Source organism: Apteryx mantelli, chromosome 27 (genome assembly GCF_036417845.1).
Source record: "Apteryx mantelli isolate bAptMan1 chromosome 27, bAptMan1.hap1, whole genome shotgun sequence".
NCBI lineage: Eukaryota > Metazoa > Chordata > Aves > Apterygiformes > Apterygidae > Apteryx > Apteryx mantelli.
In genome coordinates, this window is record NC_090004.1 from 7858639 (window position 1) to 7884529 (window position 25891).

At 55.2% G+C, this 25891-nt stretch overlaps 4 protein-coding genes across 9 annotated transcripts in view; 2 read left to right on the forward strand and 2 right to left on the reverse strand.

Annotated features, from left to right (window-relative positions):
- THRAP3 (thyroid hormone receptor associated protein 3) overlaps positions 1–6693 on the forward strand; it is a 34573-nt gene extending 27880 nt beyond the window's left edge. For 3 of the 4 annotated variants that reach the window (XM_067311609.1, XM_067311608.1, XM_013950418.2), the window contains 5 exons: positions 115–199; positions 2429–2613; positions 3237–3429; positions 3850–3999; positions 5154–6693. In XM_067311609.1, coding sequence (XP_067167710.1) covers positions 115–199; positions 2429–2613; positions 3237–3429; positions 3850–3999; positions 5154–5375 — 835 coding nt within the window. In that variant the 3' untranslated portion in view covers positions 5376–6693. The remainder of the gene's footprint in view (positions 1–114; positions 200–2428; positions 2614–3236; positions 3430–3849; positions 4000–5153) is intronic. The other variant, XM_067311610.1, reaches the window with a different exon arrangement.
- Positions 6694–9534: 2841 nt separating this feature from the next.
- Positions 9535–12798, forward strand: SH3D21 (SH3 domain containing 21). 2 transcript variants are annotated; one of them, XR_010886454.1, is made up of 9 exons: positions 9535–9659; positions 9777–9831; positions 9972–10072; positions 10388–10486; positions 10692–10728; positions 11644–11740; positions 11871–12095; positions 12224–12444; positions 12566–12798. XR_010886454.1 is itself a non-coding variant. In XM_067311560.1 (7 exons), the coding sequence occupies exons 1-7, from the start codon at positions 9627–9629 to the stop codon at positions 11742–11744; spliced, it is 474 nt and encodes a 157-aa protein (XP_067167661.1). In that variant the 5' UTR covers positions 9535–9626; the 3' UTR covers positions 11745–11900. The 2 variants fall into 2 exon arrangements, 1 of the variants encoding a protein (XP_067167661.1); XM_067311560.1 differs by lacking the exons at positions 12224–12444; positions 12566–12798 and adding an exon at positions 11368–11415 and having other exon boundaries at positions 11644–11900.
- Positions 12740–15951, reverse strand: EVA1B (eva-1 homolog B). The gene is made up of 3 exons (XM_067311561.1): positions 15816–15951; positions 14023–14138; positions 12740–13931 (listed from the first exon to the last, which is right to left on the reverse strand). The coding sequence occupies exons 2-3, from the start codon at positions 14087–14089 to the stop codon at positions 13525–13527; spliced, it is 474 nt and encodes a 157-aa protein (XP_067167662.1). The 5' UTR covers positions 14090–14138; positions 15816–15951; the 3' UTR covers positions 12740–13524.
- A 1630-nt stretch (positions 15952–17581) lies between these two features.
- Positions 17582–25891, reverse strand: part of STK40 (serine/threonine kinase 40) — a 30541-nt gene continuing 22231 nt past the window's right edge. For both annotated transcript variants that reach the window (XM_067311440.1, XM_013950430.2), the window contains exons 9-12: positions 22884–23028; positions 22375–22494; positions 21270–21354; positions 17582–20249 (exon numbers count right to left, since the gene is read on the reverse strand). In XM_067311440.1, coding sequence (XP_067167541.1) covers positions 20031–20249; positions 21270–21354; positions 22375–22494; positions 22884–23028 — 569 coding nt within the window. In that variant the 3' untranslated portion in view covers positions 17582–20030. The remainder of the gene's footprint in view (positions 20250–21269; positions 21355–22374; positions 22495–22883; positions 23029–25891) is intronic.

The following is a 25891-nucleotide window of genomic DNA, read 5'->3' on the forward strand; positions in this document are numbered from 1 at the left end:
AATTTTAAGTACCATTGGAAACTTTGAACTATCTGCTTTAAAATGACATTTGATCAAAAAACTTCATGTTATTCTTATGGACAAGATGATATCTTTGTGTTTCTTTACTTTTAGGAGGATAGATATTTCTCCCAGTACTTTTAGAAAACATGGATTCTCTCAAGAGGAAGCGAAAACTTCCAGAGATCCTGGCTTCAAGGTGAACTGTTACTCTGATTAGTTTAATTCAACAAAATGAGTGCATTGGGCATGAACTTAACAGTGATGTTTTTGTTTAAATTACTCTCTACTTAAGTTTGTGTTTTTCTTTTAAGGATGGGCATAATTCTAAAAATGAACTACAAAGGGTTAATTTTTATTAAAAATGTATCAACAACCTTTGTGAAGTGGTTAGACTATGGTAAATGACCCCAAAGTCAATTGAGGTGAGCTTGAGAAAAATAAGAGGATTTTTGGAACAAGTGCCCATGATGAGAGAAGAGACTTTTTGTGATATTTTTCTGCTTGTAAGTATTATTAAATCAATTGTATACACGCGATATTTCCAACCATGTTTTCAAAAAGACATGCATGTCAAAAAGAGGAAAGTAAAACTAAATACTTATCTAAACCAAATACACTATTAAGCAGATAATAAATTTTGTTCTAACAACTTACTGTACCATTTCTGTTGATTGCTGTTACTTTAACATTCAGCACCTGTTTTAGTAGATCCAGACCACTTGGAATTTAGTGTATTGGCTTTTCTGAGTACAACAATGTTAAGCCATTAAACTCTCTGTAAACAATCATAAAAGTGGCTTAACGTAAAATGTTTGGGATTTTAACCTTTGTTTATTCACCTTCATACATATTTACGTTGAACATTGAAGAGATTTTAAACAGTCCTGCTGAAACCTTACTTGTTTCATATTTGTTTTCGATTTTTTCCAAACACACTTGTGGCTTGACATGGACGATGGTGAGATGGATTTGATGGGCCTGAACTCTGAGCTTCAGCTTGGCAGAGTGTATTATAAACGTGGTTTCCAAACAGCTCGCCAGCCTTCCGTGAAAGACGTGCCCTCACAAACCCAAATAGGTGTTTGCTGTACCACATAAGGGAGCTGCTGCTGATTTTGTCACTTATCTGTCATCCATCGTGTTGGGAGCAGTTTTGTTCTCAGAGTAGAAATTAAAGCTCTTTGCCTGGGGAAAGTAGAAGAGCAAAAAAACAAAACAAAACGCCTGCTCCCACTCCTGCGTTATTTGACATTTTTATTTAAACAAAAAAGTGTTTAGAAACTCATGTAAGTAAAAAAATTTAATAGCTAGAGAATTACTAATCCTTTGTATTTAATTCAAGACAATTAATCTGATGTATGTTGCATAGCAAGTCATACAGTTCCCAAGAATAGTACTGTGTAAATAGTCTGAATTAGCGATCACTGAGCGCAGCCATGGAAGCTGTATGTTGTTGCCAGCAACACTGTGCAGCCTTCCTGCAAAAGTACTGCTACTCAGTTGAATGCTTGTCAAAACCACAGCCACTGTGAATTTGCTACTCTTGTATGTGCAGTCATGGCAAAACTTCATCTAAGTACCATTGGTCTTAGAGTATATGCAGGTAATATAACTGTTCTCATTTTCTCAAGAAAATATTTTAAGCTGTATTTAAGCAGCAATTTCAATAGAACTCTAAGCAAGCATTACCTGATTTATTTTTAATTAACTGAAGGAAAAAAAAAACCTAGTTCTTCAATTGTCTTCATACAATTGGCTGTTTTTTGCTTTGTGAAGCACCAGGTAACTTGCATTAGTAGACTTGCTAGGATGATGTACGGAAAGAAATACGTACCTCCTTCTGTGATGCTTTCTTGTCATCTTTCATATAGTGCCTCCCAGTTTGGGAGGAGATGGAGCAGGAGGAAGTGCTATAGGTAATGTCTGCCATAGAGCAAATCTCGTTGACAGACATATTAAAGGATCTGTGAGATGTTGGCATTTTTCTAAATAAACATGACGGCTGCATTTCTGTGGCCTCTGTCTCTTACCATTTTGATCAGTAATCACTGTCTTAGGTATCTCCAAGTGCTTTTGCTTCTCCTTATGTACTGTTTCAGACCTGGTGATTAAAATTCCTTCCACCCTGCTTGAGGGCGTCTGTCAGCAGGATAGTGAGCATGCTGCTGTTCGGCAACAAATATCCACAGGACTTTAGACATTTTATTCATGCTACAATTCTGAGATATAAAGGAAAGCTGAAGTCTATGAAATAAAAACTGATTTTGATAGTGAAATATTTCACATCTTAGAATGGATTATTGATTAGTGTTCAGATAAACTACTGCTCTCCGGAAGTCTGTGCAGTCAGTAACAAAGTAGTGGTGCTGAACTGGTGCACTGTAAACCTTTGTATTAAACTCTTTCCTCTTCCCTGCTTTTGTAGGCTGAAGGGAAATATAAGGACGACCCTGTTGACCTGCGCCTTGATATCGAACGCCGTAAAAAACATAAGGAAAGAGATCTTAAACGCGATAAATCAAGAGAATCGGTGGACTCAAGAGATTCAAGTCACTCAAGGGAAAGATCAGCTGAGAAAACTGAGAAAACTCACAAAAGCTCAAAGAAAAAGTATGTAGTAAACTAAGAGCTATTTCTTTTGTATTTCATGCCTCTGCTGTTATGATTGGAGACAGCGTCACATATACCTAGTTGTATGCCTGTTGACATAACTACACCAGTGGAGGTTGTATATTCCTGATACCTTTATCTGAAACACTGAATAACAGTTAAATGTAAATGAGAAGGCTACGTGTATCATGATGGGTGAATTACTTTTCCTTCTTTTTCCTACTGTGTCATAGAGAACAGCTATGTTTAAGTGACTTTGCTTTAAGGTTAATTTAATCCTTTGCTATTAGCTTAATTTTCCATTTGACTAAAACTCTGTAGGTCAGTGCCTCTCCAGGAGAAAGGATACCAAGAAGAGAAATAGTGCTGATCTGAAAAGCATGCTTATCTCAAAATAGATGGTTTAAACACCTTTGTGTTTCCAGTCTTGCTGAAGAGGGCTTGGGACCTGTTAGATCTGCAGGTTTTAGCTGATCCTGAGCTGTTACTATGGCTTTCCTTTCTCATAGTAGAAGGCAAATGTTACATCAATAGGGGAGTGATAACGAAATGGTTCTGTAGTTCACTGCTGAGTTGTTAACTTCTTTGTCCCCCTCACCTTCCCTTTCCTGTCACTGAAACAGGAAACACCGAAGGGTACGTGAGAGATCCAGATCCAGTTCGTCGTCTTCGCGGTCCTCTCATTCATTCAAAGCAGAGGAATATCCTGAAGAGACTGAGGAGAGGGAGGAAAGCACCACGGGTTTTGACAAGTCCCGACTTGGGACTAAAGAATTCACTGGTCCAAATGAGAGAGGAAGAGCTAGAGGGACCTTTGTAAGTTTTTTTTGTCAGCCCCTCTTCCCCCTCCCCCTGCCACCAGTATCAGTTCCCAAAATGGTCAAAGTGGCCATTTTGTACTGCTCTTGCACAATTAGAGCATACTGTGAAGTAGAAACCCCAAGGGCATTGTCTGCTTGTGGATGATGAGCCAAAATATGATTACTCCCAACTTCGAATGCAGGATCTGGAGAGCATACTACAGTGCTGGGAATAGACTGGGCAGTTGAACCCAAGATGCATTGAGCAAAATCAAGCCTGGAAGCTCTTGCACATCAGTGACTGCTCAGCAATCCTGATGAGCGGCATAATGTGCATCAGTCAGTTTGGGTTAGGCAATTGAAATGGCTCTTCTGGTCATAACCACCCTGGTCCTAACCATAACCTTTCTTTTTCTTCCATTTCTTATTGTTGCAGCAGTTCAGAGCCAGGGGGAGAGGCTGGGGCAGAGGCAACTTTTCAGGCAACAATAACAGCAGCAGTGGTGGCAGCAATGACTTTCAGAAGCGAAACAGAGATGAGGAATGGGATCCAGAGTACACACCCAAGAGCAAGAAGTACTACTTGGTATGTGTCTGAAGTACTGAAACTTGATGAACACTAGGTGAATCTGGTCTGAAATCTTTTAGAGGCGAAAGCACAAGCTATCATTAAATTAATCCAGGAGTTTAAGGCCTCACATGACACTTCCTCAGAAGTTTCTGACTCACAGTTAAAAAGAATTTATTTCTGTTCATTGTAGAATAGTTTTCCATTAAATAAAATCCTAAAGGCCAATTAAAGACCACATGTTTCACAGTAGTGTGAAAAACAGCTTAAATCTGTTAGTCTGTGGTGCAGATGGCCTACATTTCTGGATTCTTCTATCCCCATAAAGAGTCCACTTCCTGAATGGGTTAGTACTGTTCCCTTCTATTTCTTGTGGTAGCAGCCTTCCATACTAATATGCATTAGTCCAGAAGAGTCCAGTCTGAATGACTGTTCTTTGAAGAAAGGGTAGTTTAAAATGTAGGCACTAAGTCACTTTCTCCTCCTGATTTGGAGTGCCTGAGATCCCTAATCTTCTCATTAAATAATGCAGTATTTCAGTCTTGCACCTCAAACAAGAAAGCTTGAATTTTCCCTGTGCTCTGATCTTGTTAAAAGCAAAATTGTAATTTGCTTTTGGTGTCCAGTCTCTACTCTGCCACTTTACATATAAAAATGGATCCATTTGAGGTCAGCAGCATGGTTCAACTTGTTACCAGGTTGTATCTGCCTTACCTCATATAAAGCATTCCTGAAAGTTGTGTGTGTTACTGAAATCCCTGAGTACCCGGCAATAATGACTGAAGCCACCAAGTGGTTTGATTGGGAAGAAAGTAAAGGGGAAATGCGTAGAATATATAAACTGTGGCGCTGCAGAACCAACCAGTGGCACTCCAGGCCTAGATATCTGTCCCCTGCCCACCCCTAGCTATTACATAGAGCTTCCTGTCAGAAAAGGACAGATGGGCTTGCACAAAAAGAAAGCCTGTGTAGCCATTGTTCACTCCTGTTTCCATCCAGCTCGTTTTTTTCTCCAAAGCATGCCAGTTCTTCTGTTTAGATGGCACTATTCATTGTGGCATAAATATGGGGATCTGCAGGGAGGCATATAATAAACTAGAGTTTTCCTGCTCCTGTTATGTTGAGAGCAGTCAGTCTGTTTCATCTGATGGCATTGGCTTCTTCCTGTGCAGCATGATGACCGAGAGGGCGAAGGTGCTGAAAAGTGGGTGAACAGAGGCCGTGGTCGGGGAGCTTTCCCTAGAGGAAGAGGTCGCTTCATGTTCAGAAAATCAAGCACCAGCCCCAAGTGGGCCCATGACAAATTCAGTGGGGAAGAAGGAGAAATTGAAGATGACGAAAGTGGAACAGAAAACAGAGAGGAAAAGGACAACTTACAGTCAGCTGCTGAATAGCCTCAGTGTCTGCATGTTTCCAGAGAGCCCTGGCAGGGGTGAGGGGGTTCAGCACACCAGTGCTGGAGACTGTCAGGGTGACACTGAAGTGCTGAACAGAGCCCCAGAGAGGAGCTTTGAAACAATCCCGAAGTTAACTGCATTTTCAGAGCTCAGCCTCCCTAAGTGTGGACTAGAACTGATCAAATCATTTATGCTTGGATCCACTCATGGAGTATACCTTCCCAAAGACTTACCTTCTGGACTGAATAAGGTCAAGTACTGGGTGAGATCCTGGGTTTTCTCTTGTCTGTGACCTTATTGGATGGTCGGTTTTTTTTTTTTTTGGTAACAGGCTTTGAAGACAATGTGGATTTCAGTTTGTGCCCATCTTAACCCAGTAGTCTTGACATTTGTTTCTCTTTTTATAATTTGAAATAGTAGAGGTCGGGATTAACTCGCCAGTTTAAATTTTTCTCCCCTATTGTGTATTCAATTTTTTAAATTCATACTCTACTTATTTTAGGCCTTTACGTATGTAGTAACATCAATTAAATGATAATTTTGGAAACTATTTTTGGTTCTTATAAATAAGAAAACAATGAAGCATGTGAATAAACATCTAAATGTTAACTTGTTGGGACCAAACTGCTATGATTTTTTTTTAACTTTTTTTTAAATGTAACAGTTGAGTTTAGGGCCTTTTAAAAAACATTGTTTTTCTTTTATGTTGAAAGTTAACAAAATTAGCATGGTTTAAAAAAAAATTACACCCTACTCTCCACCACTGTTTAGTGTGTACACTGTTAGGCCTGGTGTGTGCTGGAGTCCCAAACTGCTTGTAGGCATTTTGTGTATCCTCTTTGCAGCTGGTTGTGAACTTGAGTGCTCTTTCCAAGGTAACATAGTTTTCTAAGAAACTTCAGAATTCTACTAGGTTAAAAATTTAAAAGGAGATGAGAATTTTTCAATATTTTTTATTAATCTTTTTATAAAACAAAAGGCAAATCCTTCCTGTGATGGTTAAGGATGGCAGTTACAGTGTATTTCTTTTTATCTTCTACTTAAAAAATATTCTGAAGAAGTTTGCAAATAGTTCTTTGGCTGAATCAGTGAGCCTTCTTAGGAGGAGAGGCATGTTCATGCACCAATGCTGAGTGTGCACGTGTTGTAAGGACACCGCTCTCCCTGTCCCCTACATCTTTGCCTTCCCTTCCCCAGGATTGCTGTGCTGTTCCCCCCCACACACCAACTAGAGTTTGGTTTGTTTTGACTTGAACAGTTCCTGTTTAGCAACCCCCTGAAGTTTGTTTTATGCAAATAAAATACAATAAAATAAGTAGTAGGTCTAATTCTGCTTTGTTTTGTGTTCTGAGTCTGGGGCTGCTTCTGTCACCAGACATTTGCCTTCTGAATTAATTGGTGAAGCCAAAAGGAACAAACATCTGTAGTCAGCACCAGTGTGGAATTGCAGAAGAGCTGCTGTGAAGGGAAACTTTAAAACACGATGGTCCTGAAAGAGAACTGGACTAGGTGACAGCGATGAAAGAGGAAGCTCAAAATGGTGTCTGCGGGGTTGTCTCCGCTGTTAAAGTGCAGCAATTGCAAGCAGTTACCCTCCTGGTGAAATGATCGAGATGCTGCTATTTTGTATGGCTCTCCAGGTATGGAATATTGCACTTTGAAGCAAGTAGAAAAACTGGCATTGCAACACAAATAAGGAAGTGTAGTAACAGGCTACCTGCAATTACTCTTTCAGGAGGTGTTTAGGTGTGATAACTGAAAGGATGCAGTTTTTATCCCTTAGCTGGTATCAGTAGTGTGTTACTGGTAGATGCAAGAACCAGGCACTATGTGGGGTTTTTTTGTTTTTTATCATTAGCATACCTGCTTTCTAAGTTAGTGACTAATTAAAGCTAAACTTTTTTTTACCTGAATCATTGTTAGTTGTCTCTTGGGAGCAGTGAAGCGGAGCCTTGCAGCTTACTTGACTGGCAACAGTTAGGGTAAATCCCAGTATCCTCTAAGGATGAGGAGAGGAATCTTGTTTTCTAAGCATTTAAGAGACCTTTTAAACCCCTTTGTTAACAGTAATTGCCTGGGGGAAGGGAGGGAACGATACAGCCCTGGGCCAGATTCCCCACCCCTTCTTGAAGTAGGGATTGCATATCACACTTGTGGCTTAGGAATAGGAAGAACAGCTGCATGCATCCCCTAAAACTGAACTCCTCCCTGAAGATCAAGGCTCCAGGCAGCCCCTTGTATGCCACCACTAAACCTGAATGCTTGTCGACTGTAGCCGAGTGGCCTGGTCGTTGCATTTGCTGGTGTCAGTCTGTCAGCCACTGTTTTTCCATTGCCACCACTTCACAGGAAGGTTAGCGCTCGCTTAGCTCCTTGCTGCTTGAGATTTACAAGTGTGATACTAGGTGTGTCCAGCAGCAGAGCTTGTGCTTGATTTAGGGATCTGTCTACACTGCAAAAAAGCACGCTTAACTTTGTGTTAGTTAATAGTGTTAGCTAATAGCAGTGGAGGCAGCAGTGTGGGTTAACGGTTCATATTTCCCTTCCCCTTTGAATTTGAGTCCTTGAGCCAAGTTGAGACACTGTTCCCTCAGCTCAAATTAGTAAACCCAAGGAAGGAACACTTTTTAGTCTACAACATACATAAAGCTCCATCGCTAACACAGAATTACCACCTGACATGAGACATCCTTGGGCCAGTTGCACAAACAGCAGCAGCCACCTCCTTCCTTTTACCTAGGTTTAATATTACCAGGTCAAAGGGATTTAATTTAAAGACATTCATAGTGACCAGGCCCACTTGCTGAATATGAAGGTGCGAGAGATGCCCCTTATATCACTAATAACCCTTTTCAGGCACTTGCGTTCTCCGAAGGACCTGCAGCAGTGTGGCCCTATGAACCCTGTCGGCTTGTGTTTTGTGGGTTTCGGACCCTTTGTGGTTTAGCTTTCGCTTCCCCTATGTACTGAAGGCTGCAGGCAGGCAGCAGCGGGCACGCAGCGATGCATCCCCTGTCCCCCTTCTTCCTCTGTAATCCTGCAGCTACCCGGTGCAGGTCTTTTGTCAGAAGCCAGAACTGCAGCCTACACTGCACCGTGGGCTGTTCCCTTCCCGATTTCGCTGTTAGCTTAGCTGCTGCCACCCTACGCACGCACACACCTCGGCTCCCCCCAGCCCACCTTCTCTGCCCTTAGTGCCAGAGCCAGAGGGGGATGCAAAGGGCGCCCGGGGGGATTTGGTGCCTCAGTAGCCCGATGCCCTGGCCCTTCCCTGGGGCTGGGACGGTCTCCTGTCGCCCCGCTGCGCCCTGTGCTGGGGCGGCTCAGCCCAGGCGGTTGCCTAAGTGGCTCCTCATGGGATGGGGGCAGCACGTGGGGGTTTTGCTGTATTTGAAGCCTTCTGGGGGCATCCAGTGTGGCTGGTCACTCCTGCCTTCCTGGAGCCTAAAACTTAACTGCTGGCTGCCTCGGTTTCCCCAGCAGCGCTGAGGCCAGGGCGGCCTGGCTGTTTTGTCACCCCGCCGCTCTCAGTCCCTTCCCCTTCCCCTAACCGTTTCCGCGTGGCGGTTTCGTGACTTCCTTCGCTGCGGCCACTGCACGCTCGCTGCGCCCCGCGGGCTCCAGCCTGCAGCCACCGACCGCAAAACCACCTTGCCTGCTTCGGGCTCGTCCCCAGCGGCAGAGCGGGAAGCACCGTGGTCCCCTCCATCCTGCTCGGGCCCCGCTGCAGCGGGCAGAGCCGCGGGGGCTGCTGCGGCGGCCCCCTTGCCTCCCGGCCCCGCAGCTTGGGCTGCGGCGGGGCGGCTCTGTGGGTCCCCTCCTCCCTCCCCGGCCCCACGGCGCCCTGCCACGGCCGTGCTGCAAACCTGCCGTCTCATCCGGACTCTGACGAGGAAATGAAATATCCCCGGCCACCTCCCAGCCCCGCTGCGAGCCCGGCCGCTTCCTGCTCCCAGGCGCTAGCCCGCGGCGGCGTCACTGTGCCTGCCGGCGCCCTTCCCCAGGGGCAGCCCCGCGCGGGGCAGCACGCGCTCCCGGGGCGGCGGTGGTGCAGGGCTGTGCCGCGGCCCGGGGGGTGAGCGGAGGGCGAGGGCGTCCCGCTGGGGCACCGGCACCCGCGGGTGCCGCTCGGCTGCGGGTGCCCGGTGCCGGGGCCCGGCCGCGGCGGGGAGCCACCCCGTCTCTTGCAGAGGTGCCGTGGCCGGACGCCCGCTGGACAGCGAGGCCAAGACGCAGCGCTGGGAGCAGATGCCCAAGCCCTTGCCGGTGCCGGAGGCAAAGGTGAGTGCCAGAGCCCCGCGCTGGAGGCGGTTCGGGGCAGGGGATCTGCGAGCCTGCGGGTGCAGGCAGGAGCTGGGGACCCTCGTGCCCCCCATGCCAACGGGTCTCTTCTTGCAGGCAGAGCCGCGGCCGCCGGCCCCGCTCCCCGCACCCGTTGTGCCCCCCGAGTCGTGTGAGTGTCCCCGTGCACCGCGGGCCGTGGCTGAGGGCGGCGAGGGGCAGGGGCTGCGTGCAGTGGGGGTGCTGGGGCAGCGGCTGCCCCTCCTCTGCCAGCCGCGTCCCCACCAGCCCTGTCCCTTCCTCACCGTGCAGACCGGGAGCCCCAGCTCTGCCGGGCCCTGTTCGACTATGCACCGGCGCTGCCTGACGAGCTGCGGCTGCGGAAGGGAGATGTCGTCCAGGTCCTCTGCATGGTGAGGCCACGCGGGGCTGGCCCGTGCCCTGGGCCCCGCACCGTGCACCCTGCACCCCGTGCTATGCACCCTGCGTCGTGCACCCTGCACCCTGCGCCATGCACACCACACCCTGCACCATGCACCCTGCACCCCGTGCTATGCACCCTGCGCCATGCACCCTGCACCATGCACCCTGCACCATGCACACCGTGCCATGCACCCCACGCTATGCACCCTGCACTGTGCACCATGCACCCTGCGCCGTGCACCCTGCACCGGCGCCCTGGCCGCGCACCCCGAGCCGGGCGGCCCCGAGCGCTCCCTGCCTTGCAGCGGACGGAGGACGAGGGCTGGTGGGAAGGGCAGTGCCGCCGCCGGAGAGGCCTCTTCCCCAAAAACTTTGTGGAGCTCCTGCCGCCGCTGGTGCCTGCGGTGAGTGGCGTGAAGCACCAGGATGCGCGTGGCCGGCAGCATGAACCACCCTGCTCCTGCGGGCCGGTACGGCCGGACCCTGCACCCCGGCAGGCTCCGCGGGGCCCAAGTCCTGCGTCGCCGGGGCCGTGCCGGGAGGTGCCGGGGTGCAGCGCTGGCGCGGGAGGCGCATGGGGTCCCCGTCCTCACCCTCGCTGTCCCACAGCTGCAGCCGGCGGCACCGTCCCGGGACGTGGAGCGAGGTGAGTGGGGGGCCGTCCCCGGCGCGGGGCAGGGGGAGCCGCGTGGGGCGCGGGGGCCGCAACGTGGGCCCAGGCCGCGGCGCTCCGTGCGCCGACTTCCTTCCCCGCGAGGAGCCGGTTTCCTCCCGCGTCACGTGCCGGGCGCGGGGCTGCGGCGCCCGGGGCGGCTGACGCCGGCACCGCGTGGCAGGTAGGACGGGGGCAGCGGGCGCTGGGGGACCCGCGCCCAGGGCTGGGGCATCCCGGAGCATCCCGGCGCATCCCAGCACGGCACAGGGCCGCGCTGCGCCCCGGAGCCATGCCGCAGGGCCTGGGCTGCTCCGGAGGCTGCCAGGGAGCTGCGGAGCGGGGAAAGGGGTCCTGGGGGCACAGCCGGTGCCGGGAACGGTGCTGCATCGGGCTGGGGAGCAGCTCCGCGCCCTCATGCCCGGCCCAGCGGCTGCAGCGAGGATGAGTCTGGGGCAGGTGGAGCGCCCGCGAGGCTGCGGAGCCGGGGACGGTGCCGGCGGCGGCGGCAAGGTCCCAGGGAGCCGCTCCCGGTGAGGACGGAGCTGCCCGCGGCGGCCGCAGGTGCCGGGGAGAGGGGAGGGCGGCGGGACCGTCCCCAGCGCCCCACCGCCCGCTCTGCTCCCACCGCAGCCTCGAAGGCAGCGCAGGACGAGCCCGGCGAGGAGGGGAAGCCCGCGGGTGAGTGCCGGGGCCGGGGGTCCCCCGTGCGGGGCCGGATCCTGCCGGGGGGGGGGGGGCAGGTCCCGCCATGCCGATGCCGGTGTCGTGCCGCGCCGGGCCGTGTCGCGCGGTTTTCCTCGGCAGGAAGCGCTTCCTGCCCCGGCAGCGCGCGGCCTCGCGCCCCGGCGGCGCCTCCGGCAGCAGCTCTGCCCGTCCGGGCCCCGGCTCACCCCCGCCTCCCCCCAGAGCCCCCCGCCAGGATGGAGCCCGCCAAGCTCCCCGCCGCCAAGAGACCGGCTCCGGCGCCCCCCGTCCCGGCCAAAACCAAGCTGGCCCCCGGCAAGTAAGAGGCATGGCCGGACGCGGTGCAGCTGCGGCACACGGCCGCCCTGTGCCGGGGCTGCGCGACGGCGCCGTGCTGAGCCCCCGGCACACAGCGGCACCCGGCTTTCACCCCTCTCCACTGTCCCCAGGCCCTGCGTCCCCAACGGCGAGCGGAGCAAGGCCAGCGACCCAGGTGGGGCCTGGCGGGGCTGGATGCGGCACCGGCGCGGTCGCCGCTCGTGCCACTGCCAACGCTGCCTTTTTTTGCAGACGCCGACGGCTTCGGCGCCCTGCAGGTCTGCACGGCCCCGCTGAGCCACCCGACCGCCGGGCGCCCCAGGGTGCCGGGCAAGCGGCTGCCCAGCCTCCCGGTGGTGAGTGCGGCCGCGCAGATGCACCAGGCACAGCGCCGGCATTGGCGCCCGCCTGGGTCGTGCGGGGTTTCCCGGGATTCGGGTCGGGTCCAGCAGGGATCCCGCGCTGACGCCCGGCGGCCCGGCAGGACCAGCGGCTCTGGGTGCTGCAGCCGCGCGATGGCGAGGAGGAGCGGCCGCCCGGCGGGATGCCGCCCCGCTCCCATCTCCCCGCGGCGGCGCCGGGCACGGAGGCGCCCGTCCCGCCGCGGGGCCGGGAGCTGCCGGATGAGCGGCAGGCGCTGGAGGACCTGAAGGCGGAGGTGCGCTCCCTGCACATCCTGGTGGACCTGATGCGATCCCAGCACCTGTGAGTGGGGAGCGGGGATGGGGAGCGGGGTCCCAGCCCGGAGCCGTCCCAGTGCCGGGCGCCGGGAGGGAGCTGCCTCGCTCCTGCCGTGGCCGCGGCTGCCCGGCGCGGTGCTTTGCAGGCGGGACCTGGAGGACCTGAGGCTGGAGCTGTGCCAGGAGCGGGCCAAGCGCCAGGCGCTGCAGGCGGAGATCGAGCGGGTAAAGTCGGCGCTGCCCTGCTAGAGCCGCGCGGCGTTGGCGGCGGTGCCGCCACCCTCCCCCCCCCCAGCACCACATCTGCATCGCCCCGAGGATGGCTGGCAACCCCTGTTTATTATAAATATCATGTAAAATAAAGTATTTTGGGTACGGAGCCCTGCACGGGTGCTGCTGGGGAGCGCGGGAGCCCCCCCGGCCCTGCCACTGGGAGCGGGACATGCCGGAGTCAGGGCAGGGCCGCCCCACAGCGCGGGCGTCCGGTGGCTCCGGCCGCGTCCCGGGTGCGGAGCTGGGGCCCCACAGCAGAGCCGGGGCAGGGCCCCGCATCCGCCGCCTCCGCCCCCCCCCCCCCCACTCCCTTTCCCAGCGCTGACACGGGCCCCGGCACATTCTGGCGTCCCGCCATCGGCGTGGGGCTGGGAGAACATCTGGAAAACATCTGGATCCTGTTAGGGCTGGAGGCGCGGGGGACTGGCCTGGGAAGGAGCTATTTCTGCAGGGCTGCCAGGGGCCGGGGGCTGGGGGGCTGTGGGAGCGGGTCCTGCACCCCCGGCCCGGCAGCGCCGGCGCAGCGCCGCTCCGCTGGGAAAGAGCTGCCCCCCCCCCCCCCCCCAAGCCGGCGCCAGGTCAGGGGCCGGGCGGTGCCGGAAAGGGCTAATTTTAGCGGGAACGCGGGGGCTCGCCGGGGAGGGAAGCGGCCTGGGAACGTGTCCGCAGGGTCCGGCCGGATCCCGCGCCGGGGCATCGCGGAGCCCCCGCAGCCCTCGACGGCACCGCAGAGTTTGTAAAAGCACCATGTTTCGGGGCAGGACCCGCGGCGGGCGGCGCGGCGGTCGTACCGATGGCTCAGCGTGCGCGGTGGCGGCAGCAGCGGGGCGGCTCAGAAGCAGTGCAGGCGCCCGGTGCCCAGCAGGTCGGGCTGCCCGTTGCGCCAGATCTCGCGGAGGATGCGCTCGCGCTCCTCCAGCCGCTGCGCCCGCTCCAGCTCCTCGGCCGAGGCGAAGACGTTGACGGCCAGCGGCCCGTCCCCAGCACCAGGGCTCTCCGGTGGCAGCTCCGTGGCCGGCAGCAGCGACTCGGAGGCGGCCCGGTCGACGGTGTCCTCCTCTTCGTCGTCGTCATCATCATCCTCATCGTCCTCATCATCATCGTCGCCGCCGCGGGGCCGGGGCGGCGGGCGGCGGGCGCGGGGCCGGCAGGAGAGGCGCAGCACCAGCAGGCACAGGGTCAGCACCAGCCCGCCGCAGACGCCCAGCACGAAGTAGAGCCCGAAGCTCTCGGGGTGCGCTGCGAGCACAGGGAAGGGGCTGAGGGTCCGGCCGGCGCCCGCCGCGGGGTCCCGGGCTGCCCGCCGCCCCCCCAGCCGCCGCCGCCTCACCTCGGATGTGGGCGTACGCAGCCATGCTGTTGCTCAGCAGCTCCATCGCCCGCTGACGGGGCTCCATCCTGCTCCGGCGGCGCTCAGGGCCGCCGCGGGCACCGGGCACGCTGCATCTGCGGGGCGGACGGTACGACACGAGGGGCCGCGGGGCTGAGCGCGGCGGCCAGCCCCGCTGTCCTTCCTGCAGGCCAGGAAGGATATGTCCCTTCCCGCGGGACACGGCACCGAGTGGAGCCGCTGCAACCGGCCCAGCTTTCCGCTCCGGCCCCGGCCGTGGGCACGGCGCCTGCTCCCAGCCCCCGCTGTTTGCACATGGTGCCCGGGGCAGCTGGCCGCCGCGCGGGGACAAAAGGGCCGCGCAGTGGTGCAAAGGGCACCGGCGCTGCCGGGACCCCTCCGGGCCCTCGCTGCCCCCCCATGCAGTGCACAGAGCCCCCCCCCCCCCCCCCCCCGGCCCCTCGCTGCCCCCCCCTGCAGTGCACAGAGCCCCCCCGGCCCCGGGCAGCGGGGCAGGGCCGGAGGTGATGCAGCATCCGCGGCTCTGGCACGGGGAAGAGCGCTTTTCCCAGAAACGTCTCCACGGAGGGAGGAATGAGGAAAGAAATGCAGAAAATGTGACACATCAGCAGAACCGTCCCTGGACAGTCCGGTCCTCCCCGTGCACAGAGGCAGCGGGGCCGTGGCATGCGCCTGGGCTGGGGCAGAGCCCCCCCCCCCCCCAGGGCGCCCCCCACCCCAAAATATGGTCAGCGCCGTCCCCGCGAGGGTCTGACCACCGTCCCCCCCTCCCCCCCCCCCCCCCCCCCCCCCCCCCCCCGCATGGAGCACCCCCGCTGCCAGCTCCGCAGGGCCACGGCTGCTCCGCGAGCCCTGCAACGGGGCTGGAGCGTGCACGGCCTCGCGACGGGGCTGGGAGCCAGCGGAGGGAAAGGCCAGAGGGAGCCAGGCCTGGGCCTTCGCCGTGCGCCGGGATAGGTGACCCCCCGGGCTGTCCCCAACTGCTGGGGACGGGGCAGCGCCCAGGCTCCCTGCCTGGGTGGCACGAGAGGGGCATCACCATGGGGCACGGCTGTGCAAGTGGGCACAGCCCCCAGCACCCTGCCCTGCGTCCCCGAGCACCGAGTCCTGCGTCCCCAAGCACAGAGCAAAAGTCCTGCGTCCCCGAGCACCGAGTCCTGTGTCTCTGAGCACTGAATCCTGCGTCCCTGAGCATCGAGCCTCATGTCCCCAAGCACCGAGCCCCACGTCCCCAAGCATGGAGCAAGTCTTGCATCCCCAAGCACCAAGTCCCATGTCCCCAAGCACAGAGCCCCGTGTCCCTGAGCACTGAACCTCATGTCCCCGAGCACCAAAAGTCCCATGTCCTCAAGCACTGAGCTCCATGTCCCGGAGCAAGTCCTGCGTCCCCAAGCACCAAGTCCCATGTCCCCAAGCACGGAGCCCCGTGTCCCTGAGCACTGAACCTCATGTCCCCGAGCACCAAAAGTCCCATGTCCCCAAGCACTGAGTCTCATGTCCCCAAGCACCAAGCCCTGCGTTCCCAAGCACGAAGCTCGTGTCCCCAAGTGAGTCCCGCATCCCCGAGCACCCATTCCCTGTCCCCCAGCACCAAGCCCCGTGTGCCCAGGCACAGCACCGGAGCGCCTCGAGCAGGGGACGAGGCAGCGCCGTGACACCCCGCGGTGGCCATGGGGCGGGCGGGCGGTCGCGGGGCGCTGGGGCCCCTGGGGATGCCGCGAGGCCACCGGACGCTCGCTGTGGCCGGGGCGGCTGCAGGGGCCGGTACTCACCGGGCCGGGGGTGCGGGCAGCCTGGAGCAGGGCGGGAAGCGGCGCGGTGGCCGGAGCCGGCTGCACTTCGGCTGGAGCGAGGGGAGAGAGAGAGAAAGGTCTGTTTAGCATTAACGCGGCAGCAACAGGAAATAGTTTGGAGGAGGCTGGCGGTCAGCGCTGCCGCGGCGGAGCCAATGGCAGCTCCATCCCGCCGCCGCCGCGCGGGGCCGCGGCTTCGCCCGCTCCCCCGGGACCCCGCGGTGCGGCCCTGCCGCCCCGACGTCCCCCCCGGGGCAGCGGTGCAGAGCTGCAGCGGGGCAGGATGCGGCCGAGCTCGCAGTGCCGCCCGTCCCGGGGAGCCCCGAGCCGTGCAGCAGCCGTGCCGTGGTCCCGGCATTTGGGATGCGTGGGGGCGACCCTGCTCTGCTCCGGTGGTGCCGGACACCCCGAGCGAGGCGGCTCAGTTCCCCCCTGCATCCTCATGCTGTCACCCCGTGCCGGGCCCCGTGCCTGGTGGGACGGGACGGGATGCAGCGGTGATGGGCTGCGTGGGCGGCTGCACGGGGCCCCTGCTCAGCACCGTCCAGGGCCGCCAAGGAGGCAGCAGAGACCCCTCGCACTCGTCTCGTGCGGCAGAGCCCACTGTGGGCCTGGCCCCGAGCCTTCCTGGGGGGGGGGGGAGAGGAGCAACCGCCTTCAGCCCCCTCCCTCGGCCCCCCAGCTCCCCCCGCAGCCGCCGCCTCGGCCCGGTGCTGCCCACGGTGCCCTGATGTGCGGGGACGGGGGCAGCATGGGGCAGCTGGGGCAGGGTAGCGTGGGGCAGGGCAGCGTGGGGCAAAGCAGGGCAATGCAGGGCAATGCGGGGCAGAGCAGGGCAGTGTGGGGCAGTACAGGGCAGTGTGGGGCAGAACAGGGCAATGCAGGGCAGAGCAGGGCAGAGCAGGGCAATGTGGGGCAGAGCAGAGCAATGCGGGGCAATGTGGGGCAGAGCAGGGCAATGTGGGGCAATGTGGGGCAGAGCAGGGCAATGCGGGGCAATGTGGGGCAGAGCAGGGCAATGTGGGGCAAAGCAGAGCAATGCAGGGCAGAGCAGGGCAGAGCAGGGCAATGTGGGGCAGAGCAGAGCAATGCAGGGCAATGTGGGGCAGTATGGGGCAGTGTGGGGCAGAGCAGGGCAATGTGGGGCAAAGCAGAGCAATGCAGGGCAGAGCAGGGCAGAGCAGGGCAATGTGGGGCAGAGCAGAGCAATGCAGGGCAATGTGGGGCAGTATGGGGCAGTGTGGGGCAGAGCAGGGCAATGTGGGGCAAAGCAGAGCAATGCAGGGCAGAGCAGGGCAGAGCAGGGCAGTGTGGGGCAGAACAGGGCAATGCAGGGCAATGTGGGGCAGGGCAGTGTGGGGCAGCGCGGGGCAGTGTGGGGCAGCACGGGGCAGTGTGGGGCAGCGCGGGGCAGTGTGGGGCAGAGCAGGGCAATGCAGGGCAATGTGGGGCAGCACGGGGCAGTGTGGGGCAGAGCAGGGCAATGCAGGGCAGTGTGGGGCAGCGCGGGGCAGTGTGGGGCAGAGCAGGGCAATGCAGGGCAATGTGGGGCAGGGCAGTGTGGGGCAGCGCAGGCCCCGCAGCCCCCCGCGGCCCGTCCCGTCCCCCGGCGCCCCCTGGCGCCGCTCCGCGCGCACCGCAGCCCCCGGCCCGGCCCGGCCCCCGGTTCCCCCCCCGGCCCCGGCCCCGGCCCCGGCCCCGGCCCCGGCCCGCCGCCCCCCCGTGGTCGCTGCGCGCCTCAGCTCTCGTTATGAAGTTTTATTGCCGACATGCAGGAGTAGTTTCGATGTAGTACAAAAATAATGTCTTTATACAAACTTTTTTCCGTTTTTTGTTTTTTGTTTTTTTTTTACAATAGGATCCTTTTCTACAGCATGTCATACATCGCTACCACAGAAACCAGGTCAAGCAGCTCAAACCCTCCCATGCACTACCGTGTTTTTCCAGTTTGCTTGAATACGAATGTGATTTACTGGCGCTTGCTCCTTTGCCAGAATACTCACTATCATACAACTTCGCGGCGTCCCCAGAATATTGCTTTAACTTTGGGGGGGGGGATAGGGGGGCACAAAGCAGGAAGGGAGCGAGGCTGGGGATAGGAGCAGGAGAAAACCCAATGGCGAGAGCGGGGCCGGGGCGCAAGGAGCCGCGGCCCCCCGGCACAGGGCCGGGGTTCGGCCCCAGGGGCTGCGCTGGGGCCGGTGTCGCTGCGCTGCTGGTGGCACCAGAGGGGCAACGGCTTTGCACAGGGGTGCGTGAGGACAGAGCTATCATCTCGAAAAATAAATAAGGCTAAGACTTCAGGCTACTGGCTCAGCGGGCTGGGGTTGGTGCAACTGTTCTAGTCTGTATTAGTGTTCACAGATTAACTGCCTGCAGGCGGCCAATTTGTTTTGGCGAGTTCAGAGGCAGAACATAATGCCCGACGCTGCCAAGGAGTTTCAGGTCAACCCCTATATGTCCATTCCCAGAGTCCCCCCAGAAGACAACCGTAGGTTTAAATACGCTAGATGCAGTCTGCTTCCCCAGCCTCCGGCAAGAGAAGGCAACAAGCTACAAATAAATCTGCTACTCGCTCCCTGCCTGCGCCCACGGGCAGAGCAAGGAGTAATTTGTGCCAGGCCAGCGCGAGGGGCACAGGTAGGGCAGCTGGCGGTGGAGGTGCCACCCCTTGCTGTGAGAAGCAGCGCTGATGGTGGTAAAGCTGACCCCAAAAAGCGGGGCCAGTGCATATACCTAGCCCTAGGACTGGGCAAAGGCTGGGGCAGCTTCTCCCATCCCTGCTAGCACATTCCCTTTGTGCCAAACCTGGCCGGCTCACGGCCCCCAGCTCAGAGCACCCCGGCTCTCCTCGGTCAGAGCCGATGCTGCTGCTGCAGGGCCCGATGCTGCAGCCGGCCAGGACCAGGGGACAGAGGCATCCGAAAACCTCCGAGTTGAGCAGGAAATCTGGATGGGGCACTGTGAGCCATGGGATCGTTGTGCGAGAACAGTTAATCTGGCAAGACAGGCATCCAGTTCACAAAATGAGGCTCAGAAACAATCTTTCCTGTTCTCAACACAGTAAAACGCTCTTCCAGTGGCATTAGGTGACAAACCGGGACATCCTTCTCCAGCCTAAGCACCACACTGGGACAGCAGAGGAAGCCCCAGGTTTACATGGTGAGACTGGGATGGCAAGATAAGCTAGAGAACAAATACAGTAGAGACTTCAGCCAGCCCCTTTCTAATTCTAGGCAGATTATTCTGGGAAGCTTTTTCACATTATAACTCATATATTATATCTGTACCACAAATGAAGTGTGAAAATGCTAAATCAATTAATGCAATTTTAACTGCACCTTAGATAAGCTACTGAAAAAATAAGATTAAATCATATATTCTTATGAAACTAAAAGAATCAGTGAAAGGTGAGAGAGAGGTCAAAGGCCAAGATGGGCCAAGTTCTGCAAAACCTTTAAATAACTATGGACAAGACTAAATCCTTGCAGTGATTGTCTGCAATGACAATTCTTGTCTCACACCGTGGCTGTGTTCTCAGGAACAGAGATTAGTCATAGCAGGCAACTGGGCTGTTGTTTGTGTGCTGCTTATTGAAGGCCTCAGTGCACTGAGGCCCACACAAAGCCAGTGAGGGTTAGACAACACATTTAAACCAGGTGGTATGTTAAAAACAGAAAAAAGATTTGATGCAGATGAAGGGAAGTGGGAGGTTTCAAGAAATTCTTACTTTCAAGAAACCCAGATAAATCTAAGCTTATTCAAACCATATGGAGGGAACGCAATCAGCCGACTCTCCATACTACACACAGCCGCAACGCTTGTGCCAGCAAACCAGCTTCACCCTTGGTAATCTTCTCCTTTCTGACAGGCTTTGCTCGATCCAGAGAACAGCATGGTTAAAAAGACAAGAGAGGTAGATTACAAAGTCATGATTAAAAGCAGATTAGTCATCTAGGCTTGGATTTAAAAACAAAGATTCCAGAAGATGCCAAGAGATTGCTGCTTTCAAAACTAGCTTTTTCAAAAGTCTTCTCCCTCCAGAGTGAGTGTGAGTGCGTGTCCCTTAACAGAGCTCAGAAGAATTGCTACATTATTCTCCATCATGGGACACCAGTATTGCTGTTGAGCTGTAGTAGGTGACGTGAAAGGCAGATTGCAGGATGGTGCTTGTGCTCTCAGATGTGTGGGAAGCTACTTCCGAAGGTACCTCTGGGCCAAGATAGCTGCATCCAAAGGGTTCATGGGCTGGGCATCGTGGCCCAGGCGTCGCACAGGGGGGATGTTCCCAAACTGTCGCTTCTGTAGGAAGCTCTTGGCCTCATGCAGGGTGTTCTTTTCCTCAGCCAAGAGTAGCTGCTGCCTCATGTAGTTCTCAAACTCATATTGCGAGCACTCCTCAGTCACCTTCACCTGCAAGAGAACCGCCTCATCAGAGCCACAGTGACAAGCAGTGCTCCCACAAGTTGTGCTTGTGTTGAGCTGGTCTAGAGGAGCATGGAAGTGTGGCAGCAAGCACCTCTCGCAGCTCTCTTAACACACGCCATAATTCACCTCCGATGGTCCAGAACTACCACGGGAAAACTAGAGTCTAACACAGGAAAACACCTTTAACCGGACCTGATGCTGAACATATACACAGGACTCCCTGGTGCCAGCAGGAAGAGAGGTCTGAAAACCTTGCAGGCACTGTCTTGGTGCAGCTCACCTCAGTGCTGCCAAATAGTCAGGAATTAGTGCAGCTGTTAGACCACAATTCTCACATCCCTCCCGAGCCCAGTGGAGGGGGAGCTTGCCAAGGGATTTCTGAAGGTAATGCTGCCTGCCTGGCTGCTGCGCCACAGGCAAAAGCTCCAAGAAGACCGTCCCCAGGCAGTGAGGTCACTGGCCATCCCTTCCAACATGAAATAACACTGGCAAGAAAACAGGATGTTTGCTCCCATTACATAACGCACTGGGGACACTGAACCAATGCTGCTACCACTTCCTGGCTCTTGCCGGCATGTGAAAGCTCTCAGCTGTATACAAGGGACTGAATGCATCCTGGAGGAGAGCAAACTGCCCCAAAGCTGGTGTCAGCTGAGCTCACTTCCATGCAGCACAGCTGGCTGGATACCCTCTGCTTCCCTGTCCCAGCAGCATAAGACTTTCCTTTCCTTTGCACAAGATGGCGATGGATACAGCAGCCTCCTAGAGCAGTTACCACAGCAAGGTCCTCACCATCCTCCCCTCATTAGCTCAGGGGCCACATGGGACTAGCATTTCTTTCTATAGCAGATGGGCTTGGCACAGGGGCAAGGAAAAGCAGTACAAGGGTGTGCAGGTGCCAAGGGTAAAGGTTCAGCAGGAAACGTGGCCCTAGGAAGCACAGTTGAACACCCGCTCCTCCACACGCAGCCTCAGCACCACGGGCCGACTGTCCTGCACACCTACCTCTTGGGGGTTTTCAGGGTTAGCCACTTGGTCATCAATGTCTGGCACAACTTGCAAAGGGCCACTTAGCGAGGACATAGACTGCCTGGGGGTGAGAACACAGCATTAAAAACTCAGAGCACAGAGCCAGCTCCCCCACCCTCACCCAACAGACTGGTCACAGCACTTCTGCCTGGCTGGCCATTGCTGGCACACTACATTGGCACAGTGCTGTTTAGATGCCTGCTAGACTGCTACTAAAGGAGGCTATTCCAAATTCACAGTCAACTTCCATTGAAGGAAATCATGTTACAATCCCCAGAGTTTTTTTAAACAGGATGTGGAACTCTAACATCTTGCATAGGTAGGAGAGAAAACAGCCACAACTCCAAAAATCACAGACTTCACTGCTGACTCAACAGGCAGCACAAGAACTTAGCTCGGGTATGCTGTGCAGCACAGACTGAGGGTTGTAGGGCTGATGACAGAGGGCTGCTCAGAACACACACTGTCAGGACCCATTTCTGCTGGCGCATACTACTAGAATCTCATCCCAGTTGGTTCATGCCAGTTCTGGAGTGAGCTTTACCCTTAAAAGGCATCCCCACCTGGCAAATGTAGTAGTGTTCCCATTTGTGATGCTATCTCCTCTTCTTCCCCTCTAGGTCTCGTGCCTGATTTTACTTAACTGACAATGCAGGGCTAATTACAAACACGTAGGAAGTGACTGTCTTTTGGTTGCATCTGTATGTACATGTATGATATTCCTGACCATTAGCCTATTTCTTTAAAAGTCAAATTTAGGGAGGAAAGAGGTGGCACAGAACAGCAAAGGTCCTCCTGTGCCCCAGTACTGTTTGGTAATTTTATTGCTTTACAAAATCCAACCTTTTTGTCACAATGATAAGCATTTGCATTAAGCACTCTGGCTGTGTCCATCAGCAGCCACCAATGTCACCTGCCAACCAAATGGAAATGTTTGTGACACAGGATTTAAAAGCTTTTTTGCAGTTCTCTCAGATTGTCCTCTGGTCTCCTGTGTTTGGCAGCAGTCTGCTGACGACAGCTGAAATAATACAACTTGAGGCCAGAGACTGTGTTCCCGTCTTTCTCCTCTTGAACATACCATGATGCTATGATGGAGCTGAGAGAATCCAGCACTTCAGAAGCTGTCAGACGCTGCTGTGGATCCAAGACCAGCAGTTTTCGGATCAAGCACACAGTGTTTTCTGAGACCCGCCCATCCCTGGGAGAGAGAAAGCATGGTGAGTTTGAGTGTCACCTGGCCAAGTGTCTGAGGCGGGCAGAGTCAGCAACAGGATGGACAGGCTGAGAGCACGCAGGTCAGGAGCTGCAGGAGCCACTACTGCTCTGACTTGGGAAACCTCAGAATTAACCAGGCAGTTGCTTCCCTGCCCCAGCAGCATGAGGCCTTTCTCACCTTTGTACAAGATGTCCCAGCTCAGCCACTGCTTCCTTGGTGTCTACTGCATACACAGCCTTTGTTCTCATTTCTGCTGTGACCCTCAGGGGCTTTGACCAAAGCCCCTCCAGCTCCTGCTGCCACAATAAGGCACAGAGCACTGCCTGCGCAGGCTTTAAGAGAAGGGCTGCCCTGGGACAGGCTTTACTCACTCGGGGATGGTGTACTCGGCAGCCTTGATTTTGCGGAAAAGCTCCTGAGGTATGCTGTCGTAGAAGGGGAACTGGCCATAGAGCATGGTGAAGAGCACCACACCCAACGCCCACATGTCACTGGGTTTCCCACGGTATGGCCGTCCTGTAGGGAAGAAGGAGAGACAAAAGCAATAGGCTTTACAATACTGTCGACTTCTGTGGTCCACCAGTGGCAGTAAAAGCACAGAAGCAACCTCTGCACATGCTCCCTTTTTAGAATTAAAATGCTCAGCCCTTTCTATTCCAAGACGATAAGAACCTCTTTCAAAGGTGCACCCTTGCAAACAAGGAAACCAGTCTTCTCCACACAGATATTTCCCCATTCTCTACAGGGAAGGGTTATCCTTACCGAGGGGCCTTGATATGATCCGAGAGCATCAAGTAATCAGAACCACAAGGGCACTGCACAGGGGTTCATAAAACAGCCCGCAGCTGCTCCTTAGAGCAGTCCAAGAAGCACCCATTCGGCTTTGCTTCTTTCAGAAATGTGCTCACTCAGTAACTGGCAGCACAAACTGAACAGCAAATTTCTCAAAAGGTCCCTTCTGTTCTAGCTCTATGCTGAAGATGCCTTCAGATACCTGCTTCACTCCCCTTCACCATCCCTGGCAGCATTGTCACTGCCAGGAACCCTTGAGTGTCACAGGTCCAACGAATGCACATTGCTACAAATCCAGGTCAGAGGAGAAAGGAATTTAAGGGCCAGCAAGCAAAACAGGGAGGCAAGAAAGAAGGCCTGAAAAGAATACACTGCTGAGAGAACACCGGTGAACAGTGACCTGAGGTTAACACCAGTCCCCACCATGCTGCTTGAGCAGGAGATGTGAGCAGTAATGCAGACTAAGACCCTCCACACTTGGATTCAGGCCCTTGAGATGGGACTCAGCCTTTAGGAAGGACCTGAAGCACACGGTCACTGGAGCCTGCCGTGAAGCAGCAGAGCACTGGGAAGACGCCTCACCCGGCACAGGCATTCCAAAGAGCTGCTGCAACCCCAGCACGCCCTGGAATCCACTAGATGGAAATGCTGCTTTAAAGTCCCTTCAATCACATAATAAATCAACAAACAGCAGCTTGCATGAGGGTCAAAAATTAAACTCCAATGCTGTACCACAGCACAGGATTAAGAGAATGACTTCCTCTGACTCACATAGTGAGTCACTGCTGCAGCATTCATTATTTGTACTAATTATTCTCTGCTTTATATGCTCAAAAAAGGCACCTCTCCCTCCTCCTCCAGCTTCTCCTGCAGTGACATTTCAGCAGCCACAAAACGCAAGCCATCTCTTAGAAAAAGACAGGTTCTCCTGGAGACCTAAAATCAATGATTCTTTGGTTTTTTTAGCTTCCTCTTACACAGAAATATTAGTGATACAGACAGAGGGATGTTCTTATGTACCAGGGACAGTCTCTTAGAGTCTCAAGATGGTGGTGAAGTTTGAAGTGTCCTTAAGTAGCTTTTCCCTCTGGGTTTGGAGGGGAACAGAACTGAGCCATTTTAGAACAGCTTTTTCAAGAGAACAGAGCATTGCGCTGCACAGAGCCCCAAAGGGGAAGGGCTACACGTCTCCTGCTGGAGGCAGAGTGCAGCACGATTGCATCTGAAGACCAGCCTAGCCAGCGTTGCAGCAAGATGCAGCCCTATAAATTAGGCTGTTCCTTGCAGTGTCTTGAACAGTCTCAGCTCTCAGAGATGTCAGTAAAAACAGGGTGTTCAGCATCTTGTGGCACTAGGCCTCCAGACAGGCCATTCGATCACCCACCAGAGAGCTGTTAAAACAAGCACTGGTGCTTGCAGCAGGTTGTGCTGACAAGCAGGTTGTAGAGGGCTGAAATCTGGGACACAGAATGGCACCCCAGCCTAGCAAGAAGGAGGAGCTCCAAGCAACCTTTCCCAGACAGCAGCCAGTTGAGTTACAAGTGCTCCAAGCTCCTGCAGAGCAGTTGGCTCATATCATCCCTCTGGTTACAGGGGCCTCAGGATATCCTGAAGAACAGGAAAGGCCTGCAAAAAAACACACATTCTGTCTCCCCAGCCTGCCCCTGCCTCCCTTCCTGGCTGAGTCCTGCCCAGGAGGGAAGCAGCCTCAAACCTGCCTGGCAGATGACAACAGAAGAGCTCAGCTGCATTCATCGCCACGGCCTGTAACCCTGACAGCAAATACACTGAGGGGATTCCACTGGTCTTGAAATAAGAACAGAAAAGACTAGCTCCATCTGAGGGCATTTCTCAGACACAATAGTTTTAGAGAACCAAGGCCAGTAATGAATAATTTTGATCTTTTGCAGAGGTGTTTTCAGTATTCCAGACCTTATCCTCTCACAAACAAATGCCACAGGAAGACTGGCAAGGATTCTGGATTCCGCTCCGGCTACATGCATATCAGTGAGTGCTACAGCCCAACGTAGTGTAGACTTATACAGAAAACAGCTGGTGCTAAAGACATTACGTCCACAGTTTTACGTAGCTTCACGTCATCCATTCGCAGCATCCAGCAGCTAGCATATTAGCTTACCTTAGGGCTCATGGAAGAGAAACCTGCTGAAGGCAATTAAATACACAAACTGCATTTGTTTCTGAAGGTTCCAGGCACTGAAAACAGTTAAAAGGTGGGAGAACAGTAGGAAAAGCTGTTCCTTCCTAGACATCTGCTTAAGGCCTCTGCTGGAGATGAGACATAGTTCAGAGGACTGCTCGTCTGGCCCAGTCTGGTCACTCTTTTTATTTTTAAATAACTCTCCTCAGTCAGCCTAGAAGCGCCTGGGGCGTCAATAGTTCCCTTTTGGAAACAAGTAGCAACAGGAGCAACTGCTCCTCTTACAGCACTTGCTTGGAATAAACTGACATTATAGTGGGATTTGCACCGATTGCCTCCGAGGCCTAGGGATTGACCTGCTGTTTAAGTCAAGCCTCAAGAACAAAATTCAGACATGGGAAACGGAACATCTTGTCTGCAGTTGGACTC